Source organism: Peromyscus eremicus, chromosome 14, assembly GCF_949786415.1.
Source record: "Peromyscus eremicus chromosome 14, PerEre_H2_v1, whole genome shotgun sequence".
Taxonomy (NCBI): domain Eukaryota; kingdom Metazoa; phylum Chordata; class Mammalia; order Rodentia; family Cricetidae; genus Peromyscus; species Peromyscus eremicus.
This window is the reverse complement of record NC_081430.1, coordinates 76720300-76742108: the sequence shown is the minus strand read 5'-3', so window position 1 is coordinate 76742108 and position 21809 is coordinate 76720300. Positions and strand designations below refer to the sequence as shown.

At 37.4% G+C, this 21809-nt stretch overlaps 1 protein-coding gene across 4 annotated transcripts in view; it reads right to left on the bottom strand.

Moving 5' to 3' along the window:
* The window catches only part of Pals1 (protein associated with LIN7 1, MAGUK p55 family member), an 84176-nt gene that overhangs the window by 10700 nt on the left and 51667 nt on the right, over positions 1 to 21809 (bottom strand). For all 4 annotated transcript variants that reach the window (XM_059279036.1, XM_059279035.1, XM_059279034.1 and 1 more), the window contains exons 4-12: positions 16846 to 17054; positions 10506 to 10583; positions 10087 to 10233; positions 7402 to 7563; positions 5795 to 5872; positions 3951 to 4134; positions 2987 to 3058; positions 2438 to 2509; positions 186 to 353 (exon numbers count right to left, since the gene is read on the bottom strand). In XM_059279036.1, coding sequence (XP_059135019.1) covers positions 186 to 353; positions 2438 to 2509; positions 2987 to 3058; positions 3951 to 4134; positions 5795 to 5872; positions 7402 to 7563; positions 10087 to 10233; positions 10506 to 10583; positions 16846 to 17054 — 1170 coding nt within the window. The remainder of the gene's footprint in view (positions 1 to 185; positions 354 to 2437; positions 2510 to 2986; positions 3059 to 3950; positions 4135 to 5794; positions 5873 to 7401; positions 7564 to 10086; positions 10234 to 10505; positions 10584 to 16845; positions 17055 to 21809) is intronic.

Below are 21809 nucleotides of genomic sequence, written 5' to 3'. Positions count from 1 at the left end.
TATTTAGAAAATCTCCTAGTGCCATACACTCAGGACAATTTTAATTCCTCAAGACCTACCTTTAATAAAAACTTGCCAACAGGTTTGGTTAAAAAAATTTCCTCTTTCATTGACAACACTGTTTCACTAAATGTCATTGAGATTCTGAGGAGAGCACAGGAAAATGGGAATGTGTCCAGACTTACGAGGGACTGCAGATGCAAAGCGGTCCTTTTCTTTGTTCATGAGTCTCTGACGCAGCTCATTCTGGCCACAGTTCTGGGGACCAATCAAGATGATAGGTCTTTTCCTATTTGCTGGCTGATGGTAAAGTGACATCTCCTCATACGTTAAGATCTCTTCATTGTCATAATCTTTAGGAAAGAAAGAGTTAAGAATTTCAGCTATAACTAATGCCATGTCATAAAGATATACTTTCTTACATAGAATAGCTAAGTTTTGTTCGTGCTGTTGTGTGTTTGTTTCTGAGGCAGGCGCTTACTCTGTAGCCCAGGCTAGCTTCAAACTTGTGGTGATCCTCTTGCCTCAACCTCCCAAGTTCTGGGATTACAGGTGTTTCAGCCACCCTGTCTGATTTAAAAGTTACTAGTTTGCAGTGACTACTGTACCAGAGGGGACTGTAGGGATAAGCTTATGGGATATGTGTCATTTTCATAGACTCCTCTTAATAGGGCTCCTTTTAGGATCAGCTATAATGGAGAGCAAGCATGGACAAACATCTGCATACTGTGGCTACCACCAGTATATCTGAGAGGGCTAGAATGCTTTCCTGTAGGTACACAAGTTAAAAATACATTATACTTCTACTACTTACCCTTTAATACAGAATCATGACTCAAAATACAAACTGTAAGGAGTGGGGTGACATCCTAAAAACCCAAGATACACATGAAGCCAAAGCCATCAAGTCAGAACAAATGCAGGCAATTAGCAGCCAGCATGAGGACGAGGCACCAGGAAGTTCTATGAGGGAGGGAACCTTTTAAGTCTTGCACATGTACAGCATAGATTTGGGGCTCAGACTGTTTAAATTCCAACTCAATTGTTTAATTAGCTGCAACAATTTAAACAGAAACTTTAATATCTGAACTTGAATCTCTTAGTCTGCAACCTCAAGAAATTTACTGTGAGATGAAAGTACATCGTTTATTTCTATAGAGCACAGCAGGTACTTCAAGTAACAATGACAATTGCTTCTTTTCTCAGTCACTTTTCTTCTGAGCTTCTTCTAACGTGTACAGTCACGCTGGTGACATTCTGATTTCCAGACTTAGTCTTGTCTACATCTGGGGGCTTTGGTCTAGAAGCTCTAGAGCTGTACTTATCACCTTGAGTCTGTTTTAAGAAATAAAATAAGAGGTGCTGGGATGTGGCTCAACAGTGGAACACTTGCCTCACAGAAAGAGAGATCAGGAGTGGAGGCAGAAAGAAAAGGAAATAAAGAAAACAGGACTCATCCCCACTTAGATCTGCAATGTACTAGCAAACAAAGATATTAATCAGTTTTAGCCAGTAAGATAAAAAACTTATTGACTCTTCTTAGTTACATAATATACCAAGCATAAAGGATGCTTGCTTTAGAAAACAATTATTAAAGCTGATTGAATTTTAGATTCAGCATCATATAGAATATCTAATAATCTACCTGGGTGGTGGTGGTACACACTTTTAATCCCAGCACTCAGCAAGCAAAGGCAGGCATCTCTGTTGAGTTCTAGGCCAGCCTGGTCTACAGAGCGAGTTCCAGAAGAGCCAGGGCTATACAGAGAAACCCTGTCTCAAAACACAAATAAACAAGAATACCTAATAATCCTAAGTTTTTCTTTAGGTGTTTAGTTTATGATTCATATTCTTGAGAAATAAGCCTTGCAGCTTTTAAAGTAGTGCTTCTGACTTATTCCTTGGTTTTTCTAATGTGGACCAAAGCAGGGCTGAGGAATTAAAACGCAATGAAGACCAATCACAAAGGTAATGAGTCCAGAAAACAAGCAAATGAGAAAAATCACAGGCGGTGGTGACAGCTGACCTACATTGTAGGCGCCCCAGTCAGGGCCATAGCTGTCAGTCAGTATAGAAAACTGCTGTCCCTGGGAACAGAAACCCAGTGTTAACTGAGTTCTGCATTTTCAGAGATGTTATGACTTTATAACTTCTAATCTTAGCAATCTCTCAAGATAAAAAAAAAAAATTCCTGTATGCCGGCCTTAGCCAGTAAGCAGTGTGCTCTGTAGAATGAGCTGCTTTTGTGACTTAAGATACCGTAGACAAACTTCATATTTTACTTCAAACACATTTTTTTAAAAAAAGAAAATTGTTAGAGACAAGTAATAGTTTTGTAAAAACTTTAAGTAAGAAAAAAAAAAAACCTTACAGGAAACAATTGAATATTACAAATGTTATAAATACAACTCCTGCTATACCTGAGATTAGAACTTACCATCATTTTTATTGGCGTTATATAAAACCTTTTTCCTCTTCTTTTTGTTCTTCTTTGCACACCACAGTTTTCCTGTTGATTAATTAAAAATAGTTATAAATACAGTATTTATTTTCTTAAACAATGCTATTTCAAACTGATCTAAGATTTAACACATACTGTTCACAGAACTATTTTTCATTTGTCATTTTCTATTAATTACACACTGTAGACATCTAATATTTTCATCTTTTCTTACATCTAAAGATAATGAGTTTTGGCCAGGTGGCAGTGGTGCACGCCTTTAATCCCAACACTCGGGAGGCAGAGCAAGGCGGATTTCTGTGAATCGAGGACAGCCTGGTCTACAGAGAGTTCCAGGACAGGCACCAAAAACTACACAGAGAAACACTGTCTCAGGAGAAAAAAAAAGATAATGAGTTTTGCCTCTAATACTCCTTTAATGCATACTCCTTTCTTTCTTGATAATTCTAGTGTGTATATTCAACATGGTTCCAGATGAAAACCCAAGACTCTTGCTTTTACTAATACCAAATGTAAGTCTCTAACCTGATTTCTCTGGCTCCTTATCTTCTTCTATGGTTTGCTTCATGGCTTCCCTTTGCTGCTGAAAGCTTTTCCCTTAATAACACAAAGAGAAAGAACAGTGAAACATTTAAGATAAAAGGATAAAAATATTTTTAATCAAAGAGAAAACATTAGAAGTAATTTTTGATACTGCCTTCCAAACCCTTCTGCCAACACAAGAATAATTCCAGCTAAGATATATAGCCTACAAATGTCCTTTAAAAAAAAAAAAAAAAAGGTTTATTTTTAATTATGTGGGGGGAGGGCGCGGGGGAGGTGTGCAACGTGGATCCTGGAGACCAAATCTGGGTCCTTTGAAAGAGCAGTACGCACTCTTAATTGCTGAGTCATCTTTCTGCTCCAAGCCTGCAAATGTTTAAGTTTTGACCCAGCTTATCAATCTAATCATATGTATTGTTTATTTATTACATATTATAAAAAGATAAATAATCGACAAATATCAGAAAACCTAATAGTTGAACTTTAAATAAAGTTTCAATGAACATTACTATATATAAAGTACCATGCTGGGACAGATAATGCTTCTGCTCACTGAGGATTATCTCAAATCAGACATATAATTCTAGACATTAACTTTCGAAGTAATATGCAGTAGGCATTCTTCATTTTCTGCTTCCAAGACACCATCAACATACATATTCATTGGCATTTATTATTCATAATTTCTCCTTCTGTTTTCATGTATGTATGTGTGATAATGATTTCATTTCTATCTTTATGACCAATGATACAGACAAGTAGAAAAGATTTTAATGTAAGAGGTTTTCAAGGTGACTAACCTTCATCTTCTCAGATCTCTGTCTTCAAGTAAATTAGGGGAGGAGATGGTACGGATTATGATTCCAGGCCTCTGTATAGCTAAGTACATGTGCTACCACTGGGCTGTGCCCTCAGTCCTTCAAATGCTTTCAATCTTGTCTCTTACCTGGAACAAGTCCAGCTAGAGGCTGATTGTCTTCATCCCCCTCTCTATAGGCCTGCCACCAATTCGGATCTTCTTGACTGATCACATGAAGTATATCTCCTTTTTGAAAAGACAGACCTAACTCTCGACATGGAACATAAGGGTCATCTGAAGGGTCATAGTCAAAATGAGCTTTTACATGGATCTGAAACATAAAAAGGTTAAAAATAGAGCAAGAATAAATAAAATGGTAAAGCAAAATATCTAGAACAAATGTAACATGTGTTACAGCAGTGTAGAGAAATGAACTAAAAGGGCATTTAGTTAAGTAACAATACTTTAGGGTAGGATTCACTTAAGCTCATCTGATGATACCTCTGTAGACTACAAAGAAATAGAAGACTATTCAAGCTGGGTTACTGTTAACAGCTAACAAAGGGCAAGGTAAGCAGAATAGAAACAATTTGACCTGTGAAAACAGTGGTCCTCAGTAAGGTATGCAGCTTCTAAAGCACCACTATGAGAAAAGGCAGATTTATCTCACCAGGTCCCATGGAAGTGTCCATTTCCCTGGGGCTGTCATGTCTGGCGGGCTTCATGATCGGTGCAACTGCACCTTAGTGGCTCAGTGTTTTTTTTTAAAAGTGCATATAACTAGCACGTTCCACACTGCTAAATTATCTAAATCAGGATGGTCAACTGGGAAAAATATCCTTACCATATTTGACCCAAATCTATGCAATCCATTTACAGAAAATAAAATACAAAGAACTAGTGTTTCTAGAAATGAGGACAATGTTTATGTTGGGCATGGGGTGGACTACAAGGCGAATAGTGGCTAGAGGGGGATACAAGGTTGGGATTTTTGATGCAGATGACATTGTGGTTCTTTAATTGGGTGTTATCTGCAAATACAGTAAAGATCCTTTGTCCAATTTGCAAGTGGGGTCTGTTTACCTAAGAGGGTTCCCTAGGGAACCTTCTATTCTTGATATGAAAACAGACATTTGATGTAATCATATGCTACACAGCTTATGCGTTTAGTATATTCAGAGGCAGGCTAACCATCGATAGTGGTAGACTATTTTAACTCTCCTGCACTCAATACTGATGAGGGACTATTCCTGTTCTCTCCCTATTCCCCAATCGCACATCTAAGGAACCACTGATAAGTTTCTGTTTCTATGGATTTACCTATTTTTGGATAGTATATAAATGAACCAGTAAAGGCCTTTTGACTGGCATAAGTTTTCCAAGTTCATCTTTGTTGTAGCATATACTCACACTTTAGCCCTTTTATTATCGAATAGTATCTCAGTGTATAAACAAACTACACTATATTTTCTGATGTTGCTGGTAGCTATTTTTAAGTTGTTTTTTTTTTTAACTTTTTGGCTCTTACAAATAATACTTGCATGAATATTCATGTGCAAGTTGTTCTATGAATATATGTTTCCAATTATCTTCAATATATACTTAATAGAAATTGTTGGGTTGTACAGTAATCAAGTGTATCATTTAGTAGAACTGAGTTAAATATTTAACATGCAGCAATACACTAAAGTAATGAGTTACATATATTTGTAAAAGTACCTTTCTCCTCAATGTTACTGAGCTAAAGTCAATTATAACTGTAAACATCAATGTCAAGAATAACAAAAATTCTGAGACTGAAGTATGTTGTATATTTTACTTTTAAAAAGTTCAGAGTTGACTACATTTTAAATGTTGATATTTTATACTTATTCTAATAAAATCACCCAATTGCTCTGTTTTTACTTATCACTCTATATTCAGTGAAGTTTCTGATACAGAAAAGTAGACGTTAAGAAACAATAAATAATAAATATTTAAAAGTTACTTACTACAGTTTCTTTAGCAGGAGGAGGCTTGATTTGTTGACTAGGAATCAGAACAAATGTCAAAGTACCATGCATATCAGACTGTAACAGAAAGGTTAAACTACTTTAGAAATCTTTATGAAAATCATTCCACTATCTTATGATTACACTCCCTAAACAGGATGATCCCAGTCCTCCAGGAAAACATTTTCCATTTTCAGATGCTGTCTTTCCCAGATTTAGTCTTTCTGTTCTACTGTTTACTGTATTGAGTTGTACAGCTAGGTTCATAATTACTGCTCAGTACAGAACTAGCTGTTTTCAGACATACCCAGCCTAGACAGTAATCACCACAAATTTTGGTCATAACAAAACAGGGAACAATGCTCAACCTAAGACACTCACCAATGAAATGGGCTACAAGTGACACCCAATGACACTTTGCTCTACCAGAGCAATGGGCTAAGATTTGGTGGAAATGAAGATATGGATATTTTCTAGCTTTTACAATAGATATCAGCAGGCAGTAGACATACTACTGTAACAACTGATGCTAAATAATTAAGAATATAAACACTGTTTGTCTATGGGAGTACTGGCTGATGCTACTAATCCCAGCACTTAGGAAACCATGGGAGGAGAATCACCAAAAAGGTCAGTCTAGGCTACACAGTGAGTTTTACCTCAGCCTAGATTAAGAGTGATACCTTATCTCCAAAGAGAAAAATCATAATTTGTACTTCTGTACAATATGATCAAAAATTGTTCTCAAAAAGACAATTATTCTGAGTGTGGCAGCAAATGACTTTAATCCCAGTACTCAGGAGGCATGGGTAGGTGCATTTCTGTGAGTTCGAGGCCAGTCTAGTCTACATAGTGAGTTCCAGGACAGCCAGAATTTCATACGAAATGAATGAATGAATGAATGAATGAAAGAAAGGGGGAGGGAGGGAGGAAGAAAGAGAAAGCAAGAAAAAAGAAAGAAAAGAAAGAGAACGAGAAAAAGATGGTTCATCAACTAAGATCACTTGTAGCTCTTGCAGAGAATTTGGGTTTGATTTCCAGTACCCATAGGGTGGCTCACAACCATATGTAACTCTAGTTCCAGGGGATCTAATGCCTTTTCAGAATTTCTCAGGTATCAGGCATGTACATGGAGCCATACATACATGAAAACAAAAACACTTATACACATAAAATATATAAATCTTAAAAAATTGTTTTTATAAAGGTAATTAGAAGTGAGTACCTGATTATACTAGCACTGCCCAACAGATATGTGCTGTGGCCATCTCTCAAGATGACAGCCATTAACTACACAATAAATCTTGGTCAATTGTAGCTAGTGAGAATGAGAAACTGAATTTTAATTTAATTCACCAGGCATGCACAGGGCGTACAGACACGCATAAAATAAAAACAAGTCTTTAAAAAATAATAAAAGAAAAAATAAAGTTGTTATAATAAAGTGTAAACAAACCCAAACCCAAAAAAATAACAGAAATTGACAAATACTGTAAAGTTAGGCTAAAGACTATCTTATACTCACTGCTCTGAAATAATCCTTTCTAAGTTTAATAACAAGACAGGTTTTCAAAGGAATTGATTATTACTCTACAGTCTGAACGTACCAACAAGTCAAAAACCTCATTGACATCTTTCCCCCGAATTTCAATGCCGTTGATCTCCAGAACTTCATCGCCTTCATGTAGGAGTCCACTCTTCTCTGCGGCTCCTCCTTTCACTATCCGGCTGATGATGACAGAGTCCATTTCATTACGAACTGTGGCACCCTAAAAACACCCAACATCTAATTTAAACATAAAAATGTAATTTTTGTTAAGCATTTCACTTTTAAATTCTATTTATTTAATCTAATAAAACTAGCCTTTAATTTATCTTGAAGATAAATTTACTCACATTGCAACAGTAATAACTGTAATTATACATGAAAGCAAAGCATCCCCCCAAACATTTCCTGCTTCAGAAATACTTTATTCATTAAAATTCTGAAATCACACAGATTTCTGGAGCATATAATAACAGAAAATGTACTCAGTGTTTAAAGACATAAAATGGTAATTGTTTTCTTCTGGATCCTATTCCAATAACTAGAAAACATCTAGGTATAATTAATAAACACAGTGCCTAACTATAAAGAATTTCTTAAAATTCAAAATACAATTATGGGATAAATAGCAATATGGTTAATTACGCAAATGTTAAAAACAGCTGCAGCCATCTCACATTAAAATGTATTAAATACTAATATTTAATTATACAAATTCGAAGAACAGTGAAAAAATATACACTCAAAAGCTAGAAATGTAAGATACAAGATAAAACTTATTTTCTGGGGCTCAGTGGTTAATAGCCCTCGCTGTTCCTTCAAAGGACCTCAGTTTTGTTCCCAGCACCCACACTGAACAGCTCACAAATCCCTGTAACTCCAAAACCAATTCCTTTTCCTGGCATCTTCATGTACCTGCATGTATGTGGTACACATACATACACTCTAGCATATACACATACACACAATGAATAATTTTCTTAAGAATTTACTTTAACATTGTCATAACTTTCCTTTTTATTCTCCTGGAAGGAACTAGTTACATAAACTGCTTATACATTCTTTTTAAAAATTATTTTTATTACTCTATTTGTGTGTGTGTGTTGTGTGTATTTGTGTGTGCACACTCGTTTGTGCACGCCCCAGAAGTCCTAAATATAACACCAGCAGCACAAACACTGAGCACAACAATTAATAAATGGGACCTCTTGAAACTGAGACGCTTTCGTAGGGCAAAAGACATGGTCAATAAGACAAAAAGCCTACAGAATAGGAAAAGACCTTCACCAACCCCACATCTGACAGAGGACTGATCTCCAAAGTATAGAAAGAACTCAAGAAACTAGACATCAAAATACTGAACAATCCAATTAAAAAATGGGCTAAAGAGCTAAACAGAGAATTCTCAAAAGAAGAATCACAAATGGCTGAAAGACATTTAAAGAAATGCTCAACATCCTTAATCATCAGAGAAATGCAAATCAAAACGACTCTGAGATACCACTTTACACCTGTCAGAATGGCTAAGACCAAAAACACTAATGACAGTCTATGCTGAAGAGGATGTGGAGCAATGGGAACACTCCTCCACTGCTGGTGGGAATGCAAACACATACAACCACTGTGGAAATCAGTATGGCGGTTTCTCAGAAAATTGGGAATCGATCTACCTCAAGACCCAGCCATACACCCAAGGAATGCTCAATCATACCACAAAGACACATGCTCAACTATGTTCATAGCAGCACTATTTGTAAAAGCCAGAACCTGGAAACAACATAAATGCCCATCAACTGAAGAATGGATTAAGAAAATGTGGTACATATACACAATGGAGTGCTACTCAGCAGAGAAAAACAATGACAGCATGAAATTTGCAGGCAAATGGATGGAACTAGAAAATATCATCCTGAGTGAGGTAACCCAAACCCAGAAGAACAAACATGGTATGTACTCACTCATAAGTGGATACTAGATATAAAGCAAAGAACAATCAGACTGCAACCCACAGAACCAGGAAGGCTATATAGCAGGGGGGACCCTAGGATGACTGAGGCTTATAATAAGTTTTGGTTTTACTCAATTACTGGGCAAGCCTCAATCAAACATTTCACTATTAGGATAAGAATTTATACTATATCAAGCCGATAATAGAAAAATAAATAAATAAATAAAATATTTTTATTACTCTATTTGTGTGTGTATGTTGTGTATATTTGTGTGTGCACGCTCGTTTGTGCACGCCCCAGAAGTCCTCAGTCACTCTCATATTTGGAGACAAGGTCACTAAACCCAGAGCTGACTGATTTGGCTAGGCTGATGGCTAGGCTCCAGAGAAGTCTGCTTGTCTCTGAGAGAGTTGGGTTCACAGACACATGCCATCATCTTGGCTCTCCAGGTCCTCATGCTTGGATATCAAGCATGTTTAATTAAGCCACCTACCTAGCTCTCAAAGATTAGATTTTCTAGCTGTAGTTGTAAAGAGTAAGTTGGAAGAAAATTAGTTATCTCTTCTTGATCCTCAATAGGTATTTTATAAGCTATTATTTTCACTATATCATGAATGAGAAAAGGTAATGAAATTTGTTTTGCAACCAATAAGGGTTTTGAGCAAGAGCATATTAGAACTCCAATAAATTAACCCACAAACAGAAAACTCTCCAGGAACATAACAGGATCTTCAGCTGTGCACCATATGAGACCTTTGTATAGAAAAACATCTCAGATCAGATATGGGAACACTTACCAATGGAATATCACGAGCCTTTTCTATACGAACTATTTTTACAGTTTCTCCTCCATACTGGCCGATACTTTCATAAACTCTCTCATCTGTAATGGGCTCTAGCTGCATTTCCTGCTCAGCAACCTTATCATGGGCCAGTAACAGTGCCTGTTTCAAAGAAACCCACAGTATTTTAAGGAAGAACACAACTGTAGTAAGACTTAGTTCTCTCATACACATAGTATTATGACCAAGTCCTTAAGGGCTTAAAATGCAAGATAATCATGCAAGGAATTTTTGCCCAGTTTTAAAATAAGCTATTTAAAAACATGATTTGAATAGTTTTACATATGAAAATATATAACCAACAATAATTACTTTGCAGTGAGGTTACAAACACAAATATTAGAAACATATACAATGTTCTGTGCTTTCTTTACCTGAATATGTGGAGCATTTAACAAAGCAGTTAATTCTTGTCCTTCCTTTTGATGGACTGGCTTTAAGACAGTTTGTACCTAAGAAATTAAAAAAAAAAATTTTTTTCTGATTCATAGGAATTAACAGCAGCATCTATGTAACGTAGTACTTTCATTTTTTTTTTTTAAAAAAAGATTTATTTATTATGTATACAGCATGTATGTCTGCAGGCCAGAAGAGGGCACCAGATCGCATTACAGATGGTTGTGAGCCACCATGTGGTTGCTGAGAATTGAACTCAGGACCTCTGGAAGAGCAGTCAGTGCTCTTAACCTCTGAGCCATCTCTCCAGCCTAGTACTTTCATTTTTAAGTGAGAATCAAAATGGCAAAAAGCACTTATTGTGAAGAAAAACACTAAACAAATATATGAATAAAAAACCCTTTCCCACAGATCTTTCGATTTTGTTATGGGTAAAAATTACATTTTTGAAAGCATTCTCCAAATATGGTACTTCCATCTACAAATGAGCCATTTCAATTTCCAAAGCTTCTCCCAACATAGCATAAAGTACATTAAGGATGGCATGACAGAACACCTGCTTACCAGTTAGTTACTATGCTACTTTAGAGATTTTAAAGCCTATGTGTTTTTGAGACAGGGTTTCTCTGTGTAGTTTTGGTGCCTGTCCTGGATCTCGCTCTGTAGACCAGGCTGGCCTCGAACTCACAGAGATCTGCCTGGCTCTGCCTCCCGAGTACTGGGATTAAAGGCGTGCGCCACCACGGCCTGGCTAAGTCCTATGTTTTAAGAACTACATAAAAAATCTGAGATGTCAATTTAAAGTTATAGACTTATAAGATAAACGTAGTGACGTTGGACAAAGTGTTCTTAAGATAAACTCCCACAGTCATGATACATTTTTGAGGCTCCTGTGTCTTAGGCAGGCTGACCTCCATCATGTGAGGCTCCTCAAAGACTGACTAGATGCCCTCAATCTGTGTCTGCATTTGCGTTCTGTCTTTCCTGACAATGCTGGATGGCTTAATTTCCCATAGGCGTTGTCTACTTTCCCGTCCTTTGCAGAGAACCAGCTTCTAATGTAATGATTATCTATTCTTCCTATTAAGAAATTTAATTAGTCTTTCCTATTTCCTTGGTTTCTAGTTACTTGAACTAAAAATTAAGTCCACTTATTTGCAATTCAATCTTTTACCACTGAGGTAGGTATGTTTCTCTGTACATTACTTTCTCTCAAAGATTTTATTGTATGTTCTTACTGTTTATGCCTCTTTTTTGCCTTTGTACCTCCAAACTCCACAGCCACTCCGAAATGGTACACTGCAACAACGTGGACTACAAACCAAAATTTTCACTATTAGTGAAATTATAAGAGTAATCAATGATTAGAGCAGGAATTCTATATCCTTTACAGCTATTTAATTAGCAATTCTCCAATTAAACCTATGAGATGATAAGATGAGGACCAATTTTACCACAATAAGCACAGCAAAGCAGCGACAAGAGCTGGAGAGGTGGCTCCACAGTTAAGAGCGCTTGCTATTCTTGTAAAGGATTGGAGTTTGATTTCCAGCACCCAAAGCACGCAGGTCACAACCACCTGTAACTCCAGATCAAGGGGATCGGATGCCTTCCTCTGGTCCCTGCAAGCACCCACATATCCATGTGTACATACACACACACACACACACCAAAATACTGTGATAGTGCTGGATGTGGTGGTGCATGCTTAATTCTCCTCACTCCACAGGCAGGAGGGAGGATCCCTGTGAGTTCCAGGTAGGCCAGGGCTAACCAGTGAAATACTGGCTAACAAACAAACAAAGTCCCGAAAATGATCCTGTCTCCAGTTTTGGTACCTAGAAACTACAAGACAGTGCTCTCCTTTTGAAACTTCATGAGAACTACTACACTAAGTTAACTTAAAATTTATAATCCCTGACCAAAAAACCTTTTGACTGCTGGAGAAAGCAACTCTGGGAGAGAAAGACAGTTTTGAATTAATAATGTATCAAGACTTTATAAAAGCTACAAATCAAGTCAATAATAATATTCTATGTGCAACACTGTTTTCCCCTGTTTCTACTTTTAAGTCAGTTCCTAAACATCTCTGAAATTTTTCTTTTAAAAAAAAAACAAAAAAAACCAGGCCGGGCAGTAGTGGCACACACCTCTGATCCCAGCATTCAAGAGGCAGAGGCATTCAGATCTCTGTGAGGGAGTTCAAGGCCAGCCTGTTGTACAAAATGAGTTCCAGGACAGTCAGGACTGTTACACAGAGAAACCCTGTCTCGAAAAACTAAAAACAAAAAACAAAACAAACAAAAACCTAGAACTCTGATAAATACCCCTTCCTCTACCAGCAAGCCTAGATATTATCTTTTCTAGTGTCAGTACACATCATCAGCTGCATTTACAAGGCTAAAGGAATTGAAGGACTATTCTCATATGTTACTGGCCCCTTCCCACCAACCTATAATCAGAAATATTGACAACTCAAAACTGCAAATCTTTTACAGTGAAAATATCTGACCAAATAGTAAAGACAGAGAAATGGCCAATAACTGTGCAAAAATAGTCAGCAATCATGATGGAAATGCAAACTAAAACAAGACACCACCACACCACATATCTGAGGATCAGTAACCAGAAAGTTGGCAAGATGGTTCAGTGGGTAGGTAAAGATACTTTCCACCAACCTGACAACCCAAGTTCAATTCTCAGAATCCACATGGTGGAAGAGGAAACTGACTCCTCAAAGTTTTGCTCTGAGCTCCATATTCACACTCCACAATAAACAAAACAATGTAAAAATAAATTTAAAATGAATCAGTAATAGGAAACAACAAATCTCTCAACAGGTTGAAGTGACCAAACACTGTGGGATAGCCACACAATGGAATACTACTCAGAAAACATTACGAACTACGGAGGCTGGAACTTGGGTGAGTGGCAATGTGCCTACCATGTGTGAAGTGTTGGGTTCAACTTGATACATGCACAAGAGATGAACCTCAAGATCACACTGAGCAGAGGACCCAGACAACTGTCATGGTTTGATGTGGAATTACCCCACAGGCTCATGCTGTTGAACATGTGATCCTCAAGTGGGGGTGCTGTTTTGTGAGACAGTGGGCTGCTGATGGTTTCTGTGTGTATGTGTTATGGGTTATAGCCAGCTGTCCTACATTCCTTCTGCCACAATGAGCTACCTCAATGTTTCACCTTCTTAACCAGGATAAGCTATGTCCTCCTGAATCCTGTGAGCCCAAACATATCTATTGAAACTGCTTCTTGTCAGGTACTTAGCACACTGACAAGAAAAATAACTAATGAAGACACTAAAGAATAAATACTGTCTATTTATTTGACATGTTCATAAATGGCAGATTAGTAAAGCAGGAAGCAGATTAGCTATGACAAAGGGGCAAAAGAGTAGAAGGGGTGATTACTGTCTGTTCAGGCCTTGAGTGAGCTCTGTGGATGGTGGATGTTTTAGTAACTTGCTGGCAGGTGGTAGATTGCACAGGTGTATACACAGACATTTACACTGAACCAACCACAAAACACCAGTTTTTAATAAATGCAAACTATATCTCAATAAAACTGGACATACACACAGCACCGAGGACACACCAGCACTCTGTGTATAGAGTTACTCCTCAGTATCACACAGAATCAGTTACAGGAACTCTTGTTTCATACCCAAATCCATAGTCAGTTGAGTTTCTTCTACAAAAAGGCAGAGTATCTGCGTGTAACTAACATACTTTTCCATCCATATACTTTAAATTTTTCCCCTAGTAATAATACCTAATATAATGTAATAGTTGTGTAATATTGTGTAGGGAATAACAAGGAAAAAAAGTCTGTGTTCAGTACAGATTTAAATTCTTGTAGCAAACTAGGCTGAATCTGAGGATGTACAGCCCAATGACACAGAGGGGCAATTATACATCCTTTTTGTTTGTTTTTGTACAGTGCTTTAGGACTGAATTCAGGGCCTCACACATGCTAGGCAAGCACTCAAGCACTGAGCTCTATCCTCAGCCCTGGTGGATAACTCTATACCTACTTTTACCAAAATGAGATCATGCTGTTCAAACTGGATCAAAATATTGGATAACTATTTTGATTTGATTTTCAATTATAAAACAGAAAACGACCACTGTCATCCTCACTGCCTCTTTCTCAGCCACTTACAGGATTGAGTCTAAGAACCTTAGCATTAAGTATCCCCTGATTCTTGCCTTGTTCCCAGCCCTGGCATTACTCATGGCCTTAGGGGCCACCATTAAACCACCGTTGCACACATATGCCACACTGTCTTCCCACAATCCCTGTGCTCATGCTAACACACACACACACACATACACATATGCACGCACCAGTATTTCAAAATAAAAAAAAAATCAAATTCTATTTCCTGATATGTTGACTTACATTTTACTCACAGATGTTTTTTGGATAAGCAAAAGTTTATTTCATGAAATTCAAGTTACCAATCTTTTCTTTAAAAAAAGGATAACAACCACAAAATTTGCTTGTTTATTAATGTCTAAGAATTAGGTTATCAAAGATTTAATCTGGATCTTAATATTTTCAATTTTTCGAAGTCTTTATTACTTATCACTTAGTAGTAAATGTCAACTGAGGTGTTGTTCACTTTCTTTACGGCAATGCTAGAGATGGAATCGAGGGCCCTCTACCACTGAGGGCCATCTCCAGCCCTTCAATGATACATACATAAATATTTAATTTTTAATATATTTATTTTCTCTGTGTGTGTGCATATGTGGGTGCATACATGCGATGGCACATATGTGATCAGAGGCCAAACTGTAGGAGTTGAATTCTTTCAACCATGTTTGTTCCAGAGATCAAACTCAGGATATTAGGCTTGGTGGAAAGTGTCTTTACCTGCTGAGCCATTTCACCAGCCCTGAACTTACATTTCAGTTATTAAAAACAAAGACTACTACTACGTTTTGTTGTTTTTTGGTTTTTTTTTTTAGAAATTGTACTTGCTCCCCGTCCCTTTTCTGTATTTTATGCAGACTCAAAGAAGTACATTTTTTTTTTTTGTTTTTTTTTTGTTTTTTTTTTTTCGAGACAGGGTTTCTCTGTGTAGCTTTGCGCCTTTTCCTGGATCTCGCTCTGTAGACCAGGCTGGCCTCGAACTCACAAAGATCCACCTGCCTCTGCCTCCCGAGCGCTGGGATTAAAGGTGTGCGCCACCACCGCCCGGCATGAAGTACATTTTATTTGATGTTTTCAGAATTATTTTTTGTAAGATTAAAATAACCTGCAATTTTATAATAATGACAGAATGTATACTGTCCCGAAATCAGAGCTTATTCATAATGCTTTAAAAACCTTCAATGTGGGGCTGGAGAGATGGCTCAGAGGTTAAGAGCACTGGCTGCTCTTCCAGAGGTCCTGAGTTCAATTCCCAGCAACCACATGGTGGCTCACAACCATCTGTAATGAGATCTGGTGCCCTCTTCTGGCTTGCAGGCATACATGCAGGCAGAACATTGTATAAATAGTACATAAATCTTTAAAAAAAAAAAAAACAACAAAAACCTTCAATGTGAAAGATGCTTGGGGACATATTAAACAATGAACATCAACTAGCATTTGAACCTAGAATTTAAAAGCAATATGTTAACAAAAGAAACTTTTTTAAGCAGTAGAACTGGATAATATGGGCTGGAGAGATGGTCAGTGATTAGGGCAGGGGCTCCTCTTCCAGGGGACTTGGGTTTAATTGCCAGTGCCCAGATGGCAGCTAACAACTGCCTGTAACTTTAATCCCAGGGGACCAGACACCTTCTTCTGCCCTCTATGGGCATTTCATTCATGGGGTGCACAGACATACATGCTGGTGAAACATATCAACATATAAAATAAATAAAAATTAATAATCTGCAACATTTGTACTATTTTTATAAGAAAAATCCCCCAATTATCAGCAATGTATCTTCAAGAGTTATATATTTATAATCCCTGATTATTAGGGATTATTTTATCTGAATTTATAATATATAATGAATGGTTAAATAAAACCATACTGAATGCATTAAAGTTGAAACATTTGCTACCATCTATACTTACTTTATGTATAAAATTAACTCTTCCTGATCAGTATTAACTAGGTTATAAATACTTTCAGAACATAATGCATGCAGCAATTTTTTCTCATTTCCCATTGCAGTATCTTAGCAGGTAACCACTATCAATTACCTCAGACAATAATCACATCAGCCTTGCCAACAGTCTGCTTCACTGTGACTAATCACTACCCTGTGGATGTCAACAAGATGTTTAGACACGTACCTCTTGTACAAGGTCTTGTACATTGGAGATAAGAGGAAATGGAGGACTGGCCTTGTTCATGTGCACTGTGACAGCATTGTGTATCTTGAACGCATTCTGAAAGTCTTTGTTTTGTACAAGTTGTAAAAGCAGTGAAATATCCTCCTGGCTCTGAGAATCAACCAAAGTGTGTTGGATATGTTTAAGTGAAGAAAATAAGTCTTCAACTTCTAGTAGGAAAAGGAAAGTTGTCCCAAAATTAATTGTTTTGGTTTAAATTCAACACATGTTTAAAGATATATTTCCTTGAACCAGTAAAACTCTGTCTTTAGGGTAAAAATAGTTTGTATAGTTTTAAGTGTCAATCATTGTTATTTTAATAACACTACATAAAACTGTTAAAGTATAAAACATAATAACTTGAATTTTAAGAAAGCATTTTAATTGGAAAGATACATTCTTACTATAAAATAAATGAGGGAATACAGTATTAAAGTTGAAAAATATCAATAATCTCACTATCTAGAAATATTTCACCTCTTAGCATAACCGTACATTGTATCTGCTTTCCCACATCACTATTTTTAAAAGAACATTACAAGTAATGGGTCCATCATATTTTACATGGCTAAAGCACAACTTATAATAATTACATTAACGTTCAACATTTAGGATGCTTCCATTTTAACTATCATAAGCAATAAGAACTACTTCAGTACAAAAAAAATCATTGCTGCATATAAATTTGTCTGAGATTCTGTTAAGATGATTTCTAGAAACCATTACTGGAAAGATGGCTTAGTGGTTAAGAGTACTCATTGGCTGCTCTTCCTGAGGACCCAGGTTTGATCCTCAAGCACCCACATTGCAGTTCCTAACTGTAACTCAAGTTCCAGAGGATCCAACACTATTCAGGCCTTTGAAGACACCAGGTTTGTAGTTGGTGTACAGACACACACACACAGGTAAAATATCCATACATATAAAACAAATAAACGAAAAAAATTTAATTTCCAGAAATAGAACTTTTACTTAAGATTCTCACATTTTAAAAGCCAAACTCAGCCTGTCAGTGGTGGGCCATGCCTTTAATCCCAGCATCTGGGAGGCTGAGACTGGTGGGTCTTTGTGAGTTTCAGGACAGCTAGGACTATTACACAGCGAAACCCTGTCTTGAAAATAAACGAACAATCAAACTCATCTCAATGAGTTTTTGCTAATTTATATTACATTAGTAATGTCATTACCATTATTCAATATTATTTGCAAAACTGATTTAATAGGGAGAATGAAGTGTATTCATATTACCAACACCTTAGGGTTTCTACTGCTGTGATAACACCACGACCAACAGCTTCTTGTGGAGGACAGGGTTTATTTCATCTTACACTTCCAGGGAACAGTCTGTCCCTGAGGGAGGTCAGGTCAGGAATGCAAGCAGGGCAGGAACCTAAAGGGAGGGACTGAGGCAGAGGTCATGGAGGAACACTGCTTATTGGCCTGCTCCCTATGCCTTGCTCAGCCTGCTTTCTTTTTTTTTTGGTTTTGTTTTTTGTTTTTTTCGAGACAGGGTTTCTCTGTGTAGCTTTGCACCTTTCCTGGATCTCGCTCTGTAGCCCAGGCTGGCCTCAAACTCACAGAGATCTGCCTGGCTCTGCCTCCCGAGTGCTGGGATTAAAAGCATGTGCCATCACCGCCCAGCTATCAGCCTGCTTTCTTACACACTCCAGGACCAACAACACTGCAGTGGCACCACCCAAAATGGACTGGGCCCTCCCACATAAATCACCACTTAAGAAAATGCCCCACAGACTTGCCTCCAGGCCAGTCTTATGGGGCCATTTTCTCAATGTGGTTCCCTCCTCTCAGATAACTAGCTTGCACCAAGTTGACAAAACAAAACAAACTAGCCATCACAAACAACTACTTTTGTTGTCTACAAAACTAATGAATGTGTGGGTCTCCTAAAATGTGAAAGTTTCTGGTCTGTGTGTTTTTTGTGCCTGCTGGTATGCATACACAGCACACTCCTTTTTCCAGTTACGGACCTGGCCCAAATGCTTAAGAACCATTAGCAGTTTCTCCCCTGTCCCCCAATAGGGTTTTTGTGGGAGGGGAGAGTATTAAAACGAAAATGCTTTAAAAATCTTTACTTTCAAAATTACTCACAATCTTTGGCATATGTTCCATTCTCTTTTTCTTATTTTTCTAAAATGAAAAGTCCCTTTGTGATTTTGACAAAAACTAAGTTTGTAAATGAATCTGGCAAAAACATATAGTGGACACTGTTACAGTCACATGGGGAAATGCCTTAACTCTTGTTAGTTCTGAAGAGAAATTACCAACTTTCATTCCTTCATTTTGTATGCCACCATTTTAATAGCAGTTAAATTTTAAAAATTTACACTTGTTTTTGTGTGATTTGTGTGTGCAATGCACGTGTGTGGAGGTCAGAGGACAACTTGCCGGCATCAATTCTTGCCCTCCATTGTGTGGGTTGAACTCAGGCTGTCAGACTTGGTGGGAAGTACCTTTACCACTGAGTTAAACGTTAGACAGGCTCTAAAAGCACTTCAGTTGATTCCTGGAGTTTCTTATCTATCCCTCCCAAATCAAAAGAGCCCTAGTGACCCTTGTTTTTTGTTGTGTGTGTGTGTGTGTGTGTGTGTGTGTGTGTGTGTGTGTGTGCCTCTGCATGTGCACACACAAACCCCTCATTAAGTACACAGCACAATGAGAAATTACATGGTTATCAACATTTTAAAATGATTCAAAACTGGGAAAAACTACAATGACCTAGGAAATTGTTCCAGAGCTATGGAAGGAAGACTTGAAGAGAGACAGAGCTTAGGCACAAACTATTGTTATATTTACAAGAGTAGATAAAAACATGGAATTTAAGATTCTATCAAATTCTAAGAGGTGACCATATTAATAACTTTAAAGTAACTTTAGAGCAATACAGGAAAACATTTAATAACTTAAAAGAAAAAATACGAAATCTACAAAGCAGTTAAGATAATTGTCCACAATCTTAAGGGAACTACAGATACTTCCCAAAGTGGAGGGAGTCTTATTAAAAATGTTAATAACTTAACTGTTGAAAGAGGCTCAGGGGGTTTGTCTGGGAAATGAGACAAGTGAGGAGCCTCGGGCCTCACTGGTGACTGAAACCAATAAGCAACCTACTGCAGAAGGGAACTGTTTCTCAGGGTCTCTGCAACTCCAGGGAGAATGAAATAATTTTAAGACAAAAAGTTGCTGGAAAATCTCTCCTGAACACTAAAGCTACTTAAAAATGACATACTAATAGTGTGTGTGTGTGTGTGTGTGTATATATATATATATATATATATATATATATATATATATAATTATTTATATTTTCACCTATTTGTCATAATTACTGGCATTACTTCATACCATATAGCTTTTCCAGGTTTTTTTTTTTCAAGGCAGATCTAACCATATAGTGACACTGTTAATTTTTGTAATTGAAATACTAATTATTCATCAGAATAAATCCCTAGGGTAAGCTTACTGAGAGTAGAAACACTTAGGACTTTGATACACATTGCCAAACTGCCTCCCAGATCTGTACCAACTTATACTGCCATAAGCAATGACTGTGAGTTTCTGCTTTCAAACAAACCAAATTAAGGATTGCTGATCTTTATTCTTTGGTGAATGCATTTCTACAAGACATGACCATTTGCATTTCTTTTTTCCATTAATTTATCCTTAACAGCTGGAATTTCACTGGTTACATGGATATTCCTGCAGTCTTAAGTGGAACATACTGAACATAATTTCATTGCTATATTGGAGTAATAGCTTTTAGTCCAAAGTATCTATAAAAATAACTGGAGAGGAGAGTGGGAGATGGCTCATTGTAGGAAGTGTCTGCTGCACGAGTTCTGGTCACCAGCATCCACTGCTCATGTCGGCCCTGTGGAGTGGAGGCAAGGTTCCCGGGGCACTTGGCAGGCTCTGGGTTTAGTCAGAGACCCTGCTTCAGGAAAGTGAAGTGGAGAGCAACTGAAGATGACAGTGGATGGCAACCCCTGGCCTCCACGCCGTGTACACGTCTGTGTACAAGCACACGTATGAACACACAGATAGATATCTCCCTTCCTCCCCCCCAAAAAAAATCACTAAAGAAATTGAAAAGAGCTGTATATCTAAGAGTTCTACCACAAATACAATTCCAATTTCAGTGTCTCTAGTGATCTTAAGTTGGCTATAATGTACCATCTTCTGAATTAGAGCCACTGACTTAAGGTATTCAAATAAGTTAGCATAATATAAGAAATTATGTATTTGGGACTATTATTCATACCTATTTTCTCAATTACTATGAGTTTCTTTCTTTGTAAAAAAGTAATGTATTTGGCCGGGTGGTGGTGGCATACGCCTTTAATCCCAGCACTCGGAAGGTAGAGGAAGGCGGATCTCTGTTTGAGGCCAACCTGGTCTACAGAGCGAGATCCAGGAAAGGTGCAAAGCTACACAGAGAAACCCTGTCTTGAAAAAAACAAACAAACAAACAAACAAACAAAAAAAAAAAACCAAAGGAAAAAAAAGGTATTTTTATTTTATGTGTTTTATATTATGGGTGTTTTGCCTACATATACGTCTATACATTATGTGCATACCTGATGCTTTTGGAAGCTAGAAGAGGGCATCTGATTACTTGGAACTGGAGTTACAGACTGTTTTGAGACACTATGTGGGTGCTGGGAATCGAATCTAGGTCCTCTGGACTGGCAATAAGTGCTCTTAACTGCTGAGCCATCTCTCCAGCCCTCCTATGAGTTTCTTATGTTTGCTTTGTTAGTCTACTTCCTCCTTGGCAATTGTCTGTCACCTTTATCCTTACTTTCAGATTTAAAATTAATTTTTTCAAGTCTACCAGTGTAGTCATAAGCCAGGAAAGCCAGCTAGGAAAGTAGGAGGTGGTACCTAGACTAGGGATGCTAACTGAG